Source organism: Ascaphus truei, chromosome 14, assembly GCF_040206685.1.
Source record: "Ascaphus truei isolate aAscTru1 chromosome 14, aAscTru1.hap1, whole genome shotgun sequence".
Classification (NCBI taxonomy): domain Eukaryota; kingdom Metazoa; phylum Chordata; class Amphibia; order Anura; family Ascaphidae; genus Ascaphus; species Ascaphus truei.
The window spans coordinates 4222227-4235745 of record NC_134496.1 but is presented as its reverse complement, the minus strand read 5'-3'; the positions used below and the strand labels follow the sequence as shown (position 1 = coordinate 4235745).

The following is a 13519-nucleotide window of genomic DNA, read 5'->3' as shown; positions in this document are numbered from 1 at the left end:
GTTAACCTATAGCAGGAGTATCCAACTCCAGTTTTCAAGGGCCACCGCCAGGTCAGGTTTTAAGGATATACCTGCTCAGTCGTTGACTAAGCCACTTGTGCTGAAGCATGGCTATCCTTGAGACCTGGCGGTGGCCCTTGACTGGAGTTGCCCACCCCATATCTATAGTATGCTGTATGTACAGCCAGGTTGAAGGAACTCCAGAGCCAGCGCCCCAATTCCAAACCCCACAATGTAATGTACGTATTGCTGGGAAGCTTGGCAGATGTCTATCCCTGGGCTGCACGTTCCCTGTGTCAATAACACTAATCTATTCCACTCTGTGAAATCCATATTGTTTTTCTGTTCCCAACATCTTGCTGTGTGCACCAGGGCGGGGTCCCAAAGACGATACATGTGGGGAGTTAGACACTGAGAACCACTGATGTAAATGGCTGTAATAAAGTCTTGAATTACACTTCAAGATGGCTCCCTGGACATGAATAATTATAGGATGTAAGGAGGAAGACATGCACTGCCACACAGACCCTAGTAAGGGAAGAACTTGCACATCTTCTTCCGTTTGTTTAGAATGGGTAGAATAATGGGGGGACTTCATCTGAGGAAGTGTTGGTACCGGAAACGTGATTTGTCTTTCATACTCCAGAAATGGTCTTGGGTGCACTCATCTGAATAAGAGGTTCTATCTCTTGTTTGAAAGGTTATTGGGACCTCAAAATTGGATACCTCAAAAATGAGTGCTTGGCAACCTTTTGTAGATCTGTATGTTTACAAACAAATGAGATTCAAAGGCCATTCCTTCTTTCAGTGGTTACACGGATTTGCGTGGGACAATGAGCTCGGTAGCGGTACTGACACAGGAAAGCTTCGATGAGCATCGTAGCGGGCTGACCCAGCCTCAAGTTAAAGGTCAGTACCCAGCATCTTCCCAGTTTTCAGAAATACCTGCCTTACCATCTCCCCCACTTACTGCATGGTATGTTAGGAGAAGACACACCCAGCTTGGTCTGTTTCTCTCCTGTCCAGTGGCAGCCATGGGATCGGAGGAAGAGACGGACCCACCCACTTACAAGGATGCTTTCCCACCCCTCCCGGAAAAAGCTGTCGGCAGCGAGACTCATGCGGAGCCCGCAGGAGCCTGGAGTAAGATCCGGCCGATCAGGTCTTCCGTTATCACTCAGGTGGGTTAGGAGAGTAGCGGTTGCAGAGCAGGGGGGTGGGAGAGGTTAGGGAACATGACGCCCGGGGGAGCAGTAAGGGACCTGCACTGAAATTCCACTCAGTGTATAATTGATGGAATTGTCATTTCAACAAGCACGTGCCAGGTTTTTTTATTAGACCGTGCAGTAAATACTACCTTATCTTGCATTGTTTAAGTGTACATCTGATGTGTGGTAACATGCAACGATTAGCCAAGACACTTTTAATCTTGGTTCAAGAGTACAAAGGCCCCTTGCATGTGCAGCTCTCCTCTCTGACCTATTTTGAAAGTGAGCTCTATGTGATGCACTTTTTTTTTTTTACCTCCGTCCCCGTCCCGTCCCCCAAGACTTTTTATAAACACATTTACATGATTAACATGTTTATGCTGCATCAGTCGCTCTGTGCTAATGTTCCTGCTTTTGAAGTTGGTGAACCCAGTTCAAATGTAAGTGCCTGCTCTGTGACCTCGGGAAAGCCCCTTTATCTTCCTGTGTCTCCGGCACCAACATTAGATTTGAAGCTCTTCAGGCAGGAATTGTGCAATTCTATGTATTCTGCGCTTTATAAGAACCGTTAATTCCTGCTATTGTGTGACGCAGGATAGATCGCGGTGGGTTAGAGATCTTTTATTGGACATGGAGAACCTAGAGAAAATCCGCTCTACTCGAGTGAGATAATCTGAGAAGTGCTGTACCCCTTTTGAAGCGTAGTGAGGGGAGAAAGGAAGTGCGAAGCGCATGTTTTTGCACGAGTTCCCCTCTGTTTCTCTGCCCCCCATCTTCAGGAGTCCTGCCCATGTTTACTTAGCAATGCTACGCCATAACACGCCTGCCAGAGCAGGAAGACTCCTGGCGCTTGAAGGTTTTTGTGTTTTTTTTACTTCCTGGGTATTTAATTGGCCTTCCAATGGGAAGCCACAACTGATGAAATTGCGTCTTCCTATTGGCCTGTGATATGTGGCTGCCATTTTAATTTCTTGGTAAATATCTCTAGAACACAGGTCGCCATGGAACTAAAAATGGCGGGTTTCTGCCCGGAAGCCCCCTCCCTGGTTCCAATGGAAGTTGGGTAGATGGATGTAGACAGGATTGCCTCTTTACGGGTGTTTAGCAAAGTAACACGGTCTCCCTCCTGCCCCAGGTGTTCCACGTCCCTCTGGAGGAGCGCAAGTACAAGGACATGGCTCAGTTTGGAGAGGGGGAGCAGGCTAAGATCTGCCTCGACATCATGCAGAAGACTGGGGCGCAACTGGAGCTGTCTCTGGCCAAAGACCAGGGCTTGTCTATCATGGTATCTGGCAAGCTGGACTCTGTCATGAAGGCACGGAAGGAAATTGTTACCCGGCTGCAGACCCAGGTAAGCTTGATTTCTGCTGCTGTAGAGCACAGCATGAAGCGTCTGCTTTACCGCACTGCTCCCCTTGGGCTGGGATCACTGTGCCAGTCATGGGCTGAGGGGGTTTGGGGCCGTGTCTGAGGGGATTGTGCAGTGGGAACAGCTGATGCAATGAAATACCCTGAAGGTTAATTTAAGAGACCTGTTGTGAAGGATTACTACTGTTGGTTAACCCCTTCATTGCTAGAGGGGCCTTACAACAAAGTACACAGCAATTTCTTTGCATACCCCTTGGCATAAAAAGGTTAATATGGCTGACATGCTTTGTGCCTGGGGGGGGGGGAGTTTCAGGTGGGTGTCTGTGTGGGTGTCTGTGTGGGTGTCTGTGTGGGTGTCTGTGTGGGTGTCTGTGTGGGTGTCTGTGTGGGTGTCTGTGTGGGTGTCTGTGTGGGTGTCTGTGTGGGTGTCTGTGTGGGTGTCTGTGTGGGTGTCTGTGTGGGTGTCTGTGTGGGTGTCTGTGTGTCTCGAGAGGTGGCCGGGAGGTGTTTTTTTTCTGCAGATGTATACATTTTACAGCCGGTGCATCCACGAAGCGCCTATGCAGGGTATCGCACCCATGTCCGATCAAGACAATGGCACTTACATTTGGGTACGATACCCAGCATTTGTGCTAGGAAAATATGGCCCTTGCACTGAAGCAGTGTTACTCCAGAAGATGCCTTCTGTACTGGAAGACACAATATGGCCCGTTTAATTGAATTTGCTGGAACGGGGCCATATTTGGAAAGATGTGCTATTCCATAAGGCGCCTTACAACGAGGCTTTGTAAATATTGCCCCTTATAGCACATTCAAGTAATTGGGGACATAAGGTGTCTTATAGAGTAGTGCTTAGCTAAATATGTCCGTTGGAGGCTGATTCTATGTACATTGTAGTACAAACCGGCATCAGTCTGAGTGGTTTTGGCAGAAGGGGATGTCATTGGCCGCTTCAAATGATAGAATCGGCCCCTTCGTGTTTGCAAATTGTGTATATAGGAAAATCACACTCACTCCCAAGCTAGTCTATAGGTAGCAAGGCTCTTCCCACATTACAAATAGTTGTGGGAAGAGATTGCAGATCCCAGAACAATATAATGTGGCTCAACCCCGTCCAACTAAAAGGAAAGGTTTAGGAAGAGCAAAGTGCGGTTTATGGATTTATTTTGTTTTGCAGTCGTGTGCTGGGGATCTGCTGTCTCTTTTCATAAAGGTTTTCCTACGGAATACACTGGAAGTGTACAAATAGCCCTAATAAGGGATGTTCTGTGTAAATCAGCAGATTTCACAGGCCTTATTCCTTAAGTGGTGAAACTACGAGTGACTTGGATAGCCGCCTTCCTAAAAATCTGCAGCTTAATGAAGACCCAGAGCAGAAAAGGAAAAACCAGCGCACCGCCAAGAGTGGGTCCCACGCAGATGTATTTAAAATTCTTCTTTATTAATCCATCTAAAAGTGGAGGTTAACACCCTCCTACGCGTTTCGTGTAAACATACACTTTATCAAGGAGCATGTTACATCCCTACGTTCACTGAACTCGTGTTCTACAGAATGGGACGTTTGCAAAATGATGCTAACCTCTCAAACAGCGAGTTATTAACATGACCTAATGAAACATAAATACTACTAAAGTACTGAGCTGGCGAGGGGAGAAGTGACATCAGGTTAGTGAATGAGTAGTGAGCAGGATGTCCTGTTCTGAAGCTGTAAAAGTGGGAGGCTTGAGGGAACTGAGGGAATACGTGATTGAAATGGTGTCGGATTTATGGAATAGACTCCCGGTGAAGGCGGTGGGAACGAACGTTGTAAGGGGGTTTCCGAACCGCTTGGGTTGGACACGGTAACTATGACAGGAAGCAATGTGAGGTATCACAGAGGATTGGGCGATAGGCAGAGTATGTGGGCAAAGTGGCTCTTATCTACCGTCCATTTCAGTTGTCAAAATTCCATCTGATTTTGGAAGTGATGCTCTGCTTGTAATTTAGATAGAGCGGCGTATAGCTGGTATTGAGGCCCTCCCCTCTCTTCCCACTTCCTCCCCACTGCCCAGGCTTCGGCGTCCGTTGCTATTCCCAAGGAACATCACCGTTTTGTAATCGGCAAGAACGGCGAGAAGCTTCAAGACCTGGAACTGAAAACCGCCACCAAGATCCAAATCCCCCGGCCCGATGATGTCAGCAACCAGATCAAGATCACTGGCACCAAGGAGGGCATCGAAAAGGCGCGGCACGAGATCCTGCTCATCTCTGCCGAGCAGGTGAGAAAGCAAGGGAGGGTTCCCAGCCAAAAGCACCACTTCCCCGTTACAGATCCTCATCCTGGCTGTACATTAAAGGGTTAGCACCTTTTCCCATGGAACGCATACAGGCAAGCCCCGACCCGTCTGCATGTCATCTCCTTGTGTGGAAAGATGTGGGGTCAGCAATATGTTAAAGCTATCGTACCGTAAAGGGGACCACCAATACGTCCTGGTATTTTAAATCTGCTGTCACAAGGTGCAGTAGGAAGTCGCAGCGGATGACGTTACAACTTCCTATTGGTCCGTGTGATGCGGGAGATTGAAATTGCCGTTTTGTTTTCCACCAAGTGGGACTTTATCTTCAAATGACGTATAGACACTCCGTGCATTTACAGCCCAACCATAGTCTGTCCCTGTGCCACTTCTCACTTCTCTCTTCCCCCTGCAGGATAAGCGAGCAGTGGAACGTTTTGATGTAGAGAAGGCCTACCACCCTTTCATTGCGGGACCCTACAACACACTGGTGAATGAAATCATGCATGAGACTGGGACCCGGATTAACATCCCCCCACCCAGCGTCAACAAGACGGAGATAGTGTGCACCGGGGAGAAGGAGCAGCTGGCTCAGGCAGTGGCACGAATCAAGCAGATCTATGAAGAGAAGGTGAGGATAACGGCCCCCAGCCTCAATCTGTCACCCTGCAGTGGGAGGGACAGACTGTGTGGTCCTTCTTGGCTTTTGGTCGTGAGATGGATCCAGTGCCGGGGCTGAGTCCTTTCTTGCTTCCTGCAGTATGATGCTCCTCTCCCAATTGCACAGTTGACGAAGTCCAGCAGTGGAAAGGACACATGTTGGTCCATTTTGGCCTCTTAGAAAGTGCATCTACTGAAGTAAGATACTCGGACACGATTGCTTGTAATCCATCCCCCTACAGTTGTAAAGTAATGTACAGAACACAATGACCTGATTGCTAATGCAGTCCCTTCGTTTTTAGCATTCGAGTGTAAAATCTCAAATGTAATATTGTAACGAGCATTCATTACCAAGTGAATCGTAATTTATTTATAGACTGAAAACTCTGCACCCTAGTGGTCTGAATGAGTTGTTTTGTAGCCTTTGTTTGCAATATAACCCCTACATAAGCAAGGTTTGTTGCATAAAATGAAGATTTCTTGTGAGATCTGTCTGTGTAGATATGAAGCCTCTAAACCAAAATACCATGGAGTAGATATTTCATTGTTCTTACTCCGGGTTTATTCGGAGGATAGGGCTGTGTTGGTACCAACTGTGTTATGAGAACTGGCATTTGTCACTGTCCGGATGAAGTCCGGAGCCAGTGTCGGGTGCACATGATGCTGGCGTCACTCAGACTCCAAATGGAAGGTCACTTTGTCCTTTTGGAAATGTTCTCTGAGATGATACTTTATAGGTAATGAGCAGGTCTCCCCTATCTGTAGGTGTTTTCCTCACATTGGTCTGTGTTTTAACCTGAAGGCCGAGTCCATATTAATACAGATTCACAATCCCTGCGATACACAAGCAGGGTGTCATTATAGATATGTTAAGAATTGCACTTGCATTATGATTTAGTAACATGGCGACCCGGTTTGCTTGCATGTTCTTTCTGAACCTCCTTGCTGACAGACTGGCAGCGCATTGAGCTGCATTGCTTTGCAGGCACGGCTGCTAGGAAGAGGATTAATAATTACAGGCTCGCTCCTGCGTGTCGTGTTAAAGATTTAGGTCACCTGACTATGGACCCAACTGAAGTGGCCCAGGTTCTTCTTCAGAACGGCTATCACTTTCAAGTGAGAGATATCTGCAATGGAAGGCGCCACGTTGCTTTACCAGATGTCCTTTCCGTGCCAATCAGCAGAAGCAAAGAGGGGACATTGAAAGTGCTTGCGTCTCAGTGGGACACGCTGTCCTTCGCCTGTTACTCCCATGAGCTTTTTCTCCTGAACGGCTTTCTGCTTTGCAGACTCGTGGGAGGAGGCTTTGGTCAGGTTTGGTGTCTGACGACCTCGTTTTCCCTCTGCAGAAAAAGAAAACGACAAACATTGCCGTGGAGGTGAGAAAGTCTCAGCACAAGTATGTCATTGGTCCGAAGGGCAACTGCCTGCAGGAGATCCTGGAGCGTACGGGTGTGTCCGTGGAGATCCCACCCAGCGATAGCAACTCCGAGACCGTCATCCTGCGGGGAGAGCCTGAGAAACTGGGCCAGGCGTTGACTGAAGTGTATGCCAAGGTAAGGATAGAAAGGTGGGCAACTTGCTACCACCATTATCTATGTAATGTTTAGTATCTGCCCCCGAGGTCCCACAGACCATTTCACACACCATGTACCCTGAATCAGACTGCTGCAACTTGTAGTACCGAAGGACTTGTATTCTGCCTATAGAACAGTATGTGCCATAAGTAATCAATGTCGGTATGAGATCCCTTCTAAACTCAATCTCAGAAGGGCCGTTACTAGGTTATCGAGAGGACATTGGGGGTGAGCGCATTATAGCATCAACATGGGAGACCTGGGAAAAAAATCGTTTTTTTTTCTTTTTCCCCTCTAATGGTGTTTCCGTACGTTCATTTCCTTGGTGGGAAATGCTTTAATCCAAGCCTTTCACACAGCATTAAAGCTCGGCAAATGGTTATTTGTAGAGCAACACATCAAATTGTATGAAATTGAACCGCTCTGGAGCGTTACGCGATGCAAATGAGTGACTACAATTTAAGGCTAAAATACCCATTGTGTTGCTGTGTCATGAGGTGACGGAACCGCATTATGTAATGTTCGTTTGACCCTATTAAGAACGCTGACACTAACACATTTCTGTTCCTTGCACCCGTCTGTCCCCCAGGCCAACAGCTTCACGCTGGCCTCCGTCTCTGCTCCCTCGTGGCTGCATCGATTCATCATTGGCAAAAAAGGCCAGAACTTGGCCAAGATCACACAGCAAATACCAAAGGTGAGTGCCTGGTTCTTTAGCAAGCGGCTGCTGTTGCCATAACACCAGGCTGGTTGTGTTGTCTTCAGTTGTGTTGTCCTGTGCAACTCTGTATTCAGATAGACGTCAGAGAGTTGTGTTTTTATTTATAGAAATGTCTCCACTTCTGCATCAAGGTATTTGGCCGCGTGTTATGCTGTCGCATTCATTCCTCCCGTGTTACTATTACATCCTGCTTTGTTTAGACTTTTATTTTTTGTATGCTTCATAACTGTGGTTCCAGCTTGGTCCGTTTTTCCCGAAAGGACAATGTGTGGCGTAAAACTCTCCCCCTCTCCCCCTCCGACCCGGGCAGCGAAGTTGAAGGCTGAGTACTTGGCTAGTCTAGAGAAATGTGCTTTCTATTGCGCGTGTTGTGAAGTAAACGTGTTTGGCAGTGACCGGCTGGGCGGGTGGCGCCAGCTTTCACCAACCTTTCGCTGAAGGACTTCACTTTTGTTCTTCTTCCATATTTCTAATTTTGTACCATGTAGATCGGGGCGGGCAACTCCAGTCTTCAAGGGCCACCAACCAACATGCCTGGTTTTAAGGATAGCCCTGCTTCAGCATAGGTGGCTGTCTTCTGAGACGCCTTTGCTGAAGCAGGGATATCCTGAAAGATTGACTTGTTTGTGGCCCTTGTTGGTGGGACTGGAGTTGCCTGCCCCTGATGTCGATCTTTCCTGGCAATATACCTCGTACTCTTTATTTTGTTCTGTTTGAAAGTCTCCTTCATCCTGCTCTGTCCCCCCGGAGTTTGCACGTGGAGTTCAGCCTCCAGTGTTATGTTTGTAGCGAGAGAGAATCTTGATGCTTCCAAGAGAATGTGATCAGATGTATAGCATGAAGGCAACACGAGTGTCCATCTCTACAGAGAGATAATGGCTCATCTGGAAACCAGGCTTGTATCTGGATGACCCCAGGGTAATGGTGTAAGGATGTGATAAAGGTGAATGTGCGCTGTTCACGAATGGACACCCACCGGGGTAATGGCGAACTAAAGCCCCGGCTGCAACCGATAACTGGGAAGCGCCGGAGCTGAAGGACCTACAGACCACCCGGCAACCGTGGTCTTAGATCAACCGTGCACATGATATAGTCCTAAAACGAATGAATCCATCCACAGGGTATCGTGTGCTGATCGGCTATTCGATGAATAGATGGTGGTGAAAACAAACAGTGCACAGCAGACCATGTATTTAAGGGCTGGAGAGCAGGTGTATTAGGAAAAAGTATTTATTAAGCAAGAGCCATGGTATAAAAAAGAGGAGCAAAAATCCTCTAACACGTTTCGCTCTTTGTCAGGCGCGTGAAACGCATTGGATTTTGCACCTGGTTTTTATACAATGACTTTTGCGCATTAATACTTGTTTTTTTCTAATTCACCTGCTCTCCAGCCCTTAAATACATTGTTTGCTGTGCACCGTTTGTTTTTCTTTTGACCTTCATCCATCCAATGTTGTTTGGTTGTCTTCTTCCTAGTCTCTTGCTTATGTATGGTGGCCATGAGCTCAGTGTATTTTAGCTGAGATCTGACACTTGACATGTTAAGTTTCTGCAGGTCTCCTCTTTCTGTTGCGAATTTGCTCAAACTGTGTTTCTCGGCCTCGCCAATCAATGCCATAAGTTGTCGTGTGGTTATGGACTGTCTTGGTCACTTGTGTCTATGCACATGTACCCACAACTTCCCTTTCTTTCCAGGTGCACATCGAGTTTACAGAAGGGGAGGATAAGATCTCTCTGGAAGGGCCCACAGAAGACGTGACGGTGGCTCAGCAGCAGATGGAAATCCTTGTTCAGGACCTGGTGAGTGTGTGCTGATTACACACCTTCACTGTCCGATGGGCGAGCAATGCATTGCTGCATGTTATCGATGCTCCTCCGTGTCAGTACCTCTTCTTCCCTGTATCTGTACCACTCCCCATCCCTCTTATTGATGCTGCTTAACCCCCCTCTCCCCCCCTATATATCTGTTTTTCCATCAACCCGTGTTGAAACGTGGCCACTCTCTCATGCAGCCATTTCCCGCTTTCACTTCTCCTCCACTATATCGGACCATGCTCCCTCTTTACACGCAGCCTTTTACCAGTCACTCTATTGGTCTCATACTTTTATCTTCTGTCCATTCAGATCTCTCGCATGGATTTCACAGATATCAACATTGACCACAGGTTCCACAGACATCTTATTGGGAAGAGCGGCGCAAACAGTAAGTGCCCAGGAAGGAGCATTAGTCTTGCTCACTGCACATTTGTCCTGATATAAATCAGAAGGGCCAGCTCCCACTGCCCGCTACGTGACGTGCGCGCGCACGTTCGGCACTCTGTCAGGCTAGTGGATGAGAGTTGTCACACTAGAAACTTCTTGTGGCGGCAAAGTACAGCATTGACGCTGCAACATTTTGCCGCCACAACCCAAATTGAAATGTCGGCCTGCAGTCGGGTCACATGAGCTGGTTCAGCCAATAAAGGCGATTCAAGGCCACGCCCCCAATCGCCGCGACCCAAATCCTACAGCTAGCTTTCAGATCGCTGGGTTGCAGGAGCGTGGGCGGAGGCGCACACGGAAGCGCGTAGCAGGCAGTGTGAGCTTGGCCTAAGGCGAAAGATGCACACACTTTTAATGGCGGAACCCATTTATCGAGAAACTGTACATAATACCGCGCTCCTCCCTATAGAAGTTTGCTGCAGGTAAAAAGATCGGCCTTACATATAGAAAAACAAAAAGAACGATTCCTGCGCTCCTACCAATTAGGCTAAGATAAAATAATATTCTCATGAAAAAGGGTCTTTGGCCAAAGCATTTGTAAGCCTGCATGCCACGTATTTGTAAGCCTGCATGCGGGCGGAGGCGCACACGGAAGCGCGTGGCCGTAGCAGGCAGTGTGAGCTCGGCCTAAGGCGAAAGATGCACACACTTTTAATGGCGGAACCCATTTATCGCCACACTGACCCCAGATGCATCACCCACAATCTTACTTTGTCACACTAGTAATACTGGTGAATGGCTGCACAGCAAGTGTGTTGGACCCAATTCTTGGACCAAAATACAAGGGTCATTTCTGATTCATTTGCAGGTGGGTAAATACAGGTGTGGCTGGCATGAATCCATAACTGAGGGATGTCCGTTGAGGAGATGCATTTAAAGTGGCAAAGTGGCTTCAAATTTATTTCAACTTTAGCAACTGACCCCAATAGTGGGTATTGTTTTTCCCCCTGAGACACTTGTGCCATGACAGCAAAATTCTCTAAGCTGCAATGAACCTGCCCTGGATTGCTATATGTACACATCATACTGGTTACGTTGCATTACAAAGTGTTATATAGCTTGAAGTTGTGGTTCAGTTGCTATTTGTGTTGGCAACTTACACGTTTTGTTGCAGTTAACAGGATTAAGGAGCTGTACAAAGTGTCTGTACGGATTCCCCAGGACAGCGAGAAGAGCAGTCACATCCGGATTGAGGGCGACCCCCAGGGGGTGCAGCAGGCCAAGAAGGAGCTGCTGGAGCTGGCGTGCCGTATGGTGAGTAGAAACTCCTCCGCACATGTAGCTTTTGAGGTTCTGTGTCTTCTCCGCCTCACGTATGTGTCTCCTGTAGGAGAACGAGCGCACAAAGGACCTGATTATAGAGCAGAAGTTCCATCGAACAATGATTGGCCAGAAGGGTGAACGGGTTCGGGAGATCCGGGAGAAATTCCCAGAGGTGAGGCTGTTCCGCTGCTTGTTTACGCTGCCCCTCCCCTCTCCATCCCTGCCCCTCCCCTCTCCATCCCTGCCCCTCTCCTCTCCATCCCTGCCCCTCCCCATCCCTGCCCCTCCCCTCTCCATCCCCGCCCCTCCCCATCCCTGCCCCTCCCCATCCCTGCCCCTCTCCTCTCCATCCCTGCCCCTCCCCATCCCTGCCCCTCTCCTCTCCATCCCTGCCCCTCTCCTCTCCATCCCTGCCCCTCCCCATCCCTGCCCCTCCCCTCTCCATCCCTGCCCCTCTCCATCCCTGCCCCTCTCCATCCCTGCCCCTCTCCATCCCTGCCCCTCCCCTCTCCATCCCTGCCCCTCTCCTCTCCATCCCTGCCCCTCTCCATCCCTGCCAGTCTGATATCTTGCTCCTCTCCTTAGGTCATGATCAATTTCCCAGATCCGAATAATAAGAGTGACATTGTGCAACTTCGTGGGCCCAAGAATGAGGTGGAGAAATGCACCAAGTTCCTGCAGAAGATGGTGTCTGAGCTGGTAAGGGAACCTAATGAACATCGCTTGGAGATGCGCTCCGCTCGCTGCTCATGCCCATGAGGGCACTGCCAACATCCAGTACATTAGTCATGCTGGGGGAACACACAGCCCTAGGCATACAGCATTGGACATGTGGCTGTGCAGACTGCCAGTATTGGAGGCACTGAACGGTTGAAATGATAGGACACCTTCGGCGTGCTCATTAAACAGATAGCAGTGGCTTTTGAAGCAGGTAAACCTGATTCCAATATCCACAGCGTTGCTTTCGGTTTTAACTTGAGCTCCTTATACTTTTGGATCTCGCAAACCAAACATTTTTTCGTATTTCCAGATTTTCCCTTCATATTTTAACGGAGTTTAAATCTCTATTTGATTGAATTTAAAAAAAATGAACCACCTGTTTCATGATATCCCTCTGAAGATGCAACTGTGTCTGGATTTAGTTTGACCGGTCTGCCATATTTATTGGAACTTTTAAATATAGCAAATTGTAGCTATTTTAGATTTGTGACAAGACTAAAGAGCTGTTGAAATGAGTTGCGCCTCATGAGATTCACGTGTGCCTGAAAAGTGCTGTAAAATCCTCTATATGCAGTAAACTTGTGAATGACATGTCCCATGCCTGTTCAGTATAGACCTTTTCTTGGTTGTGGTGTTGTTGGAACCATGTACAGTGCCAGATGTATCAATGTGACTGTATATTATGAGCAGACGCTGATCATCTGCTATGTCTTGTAGGTGGAGAACAGTTTTTCCATCTCGGTGCCGATCTTTAAGCAGTTCCACAAGAATATAATTGGGAAGGGAGGCGCCAATATCAAGAAGGTGAGGGGCAGGTCTCTGAAGTCTTTTTTTTATCGTTCCTATCGTTTGTCGCTCTCACTCTCTCCCTTTCTGCTTGTAGATCCGAGAAGAATGCAACACTAAGATTGACCTCCCGGCTGAGAACAGCAACTCGGAAATGATTGTGATCACCGGGAAGAAACCAAACTGTGAGGCTGCGAGGGAAAGAATCCTGGCCATTCAGAAAGAGCTGGTAACAATCAATACTTGCCTCTCGCACACTCGCATGCCTTAGTCTTATTGCACCAATTCCTCAGAGGCTAGACGCACTAGTTAAAGTTTAGACTAACTTTTGGAGAGTACCAGTAAATGTACTGCTACATAACCTTGGTGCTTGTGATGTATATTTCTAAAGCGGGAGTTTGTTTAGATGTGTTGGAGTTAACCCTGCTTGGTAACCCACTATTCCAGGCTAACATCTCGGAGCTTGAGGTCAGCATTCCCTCCAAACTGCACAACTCCCTTATCGGGGCTAAGGGACGATTCATTCGCTCCATCATGGAGGAATGTGGGGGCGTGCACATCCACTTCCCCAGCGAAGGCTCTGGCAGCGACAGCGTAACCATCAGAGGACCAGCACAGGACGTGGAGAGAGCGAAGAAACAACTGCTACAGCTTGCGGAAGAGAAGGTGGGAAGGATATTC

At 48.1% G+C, this 13519-nt stretch overlaps 1 protein-coding gene across 1 annotated transcript in view; it reads left to right on the top strand.

Moving 5' to 3' along the window:
* Window positions 1-13519, top strand: part of HDLBP (high density lipoprotein binding protein) — a 40110-nt gene that overhangs the window by 13669 nt on the left and 12922 nt on the right. Inside the window, exons 3-17 of the mRNA XM_075569562.1 lie at window positions 809-909; window positions 1027-1181; window positions 2344-2559; window positions 4628-4834; window positions 5265-5480; window positions 6859-7065; window positions 7676-7783; window positions 9503-9607; window positions 9932-10010; window positions 11184-11323; window positions 11400-11504; window positions 11918-12031; window positions 12770-12856; window positions 12936-13067; window positions 13286-13504. Coding sequence (XP_075425677.1) covers window positions 834-909; window positions 1027-1181; window positions 2344-2559; window positions 4628-4834; window positions 5265-5480; window positions 6859-7065; window positions 7676-7783; window positions 9503-9607; window positions 9932-10010; window positions 11184-11323; window positions 11400-11504; window positions 11918-12031; window positions 12770-12856; window positions 12936-13067; window positions 13286-13504 — 2166 coding nt within the window. The 5' untranslated portion in view covers window positions 809-833. The remainder of the gene's footprint in view (window positions 1-808; window positions 910-1026; window positions 1182-2343; window positions 2560-4627; window positions 4835-5264; window positions 5481-6858; window positions 7066-7675; window positions 7784-9502; window positions 9608-9931; window positions 10011-11183; window positions 11324-11399; window positions 11505-11917; window positions 12032-12769; window positions 12857-12935; window positions 13068-13285; window positions 13505-13519) is intronic.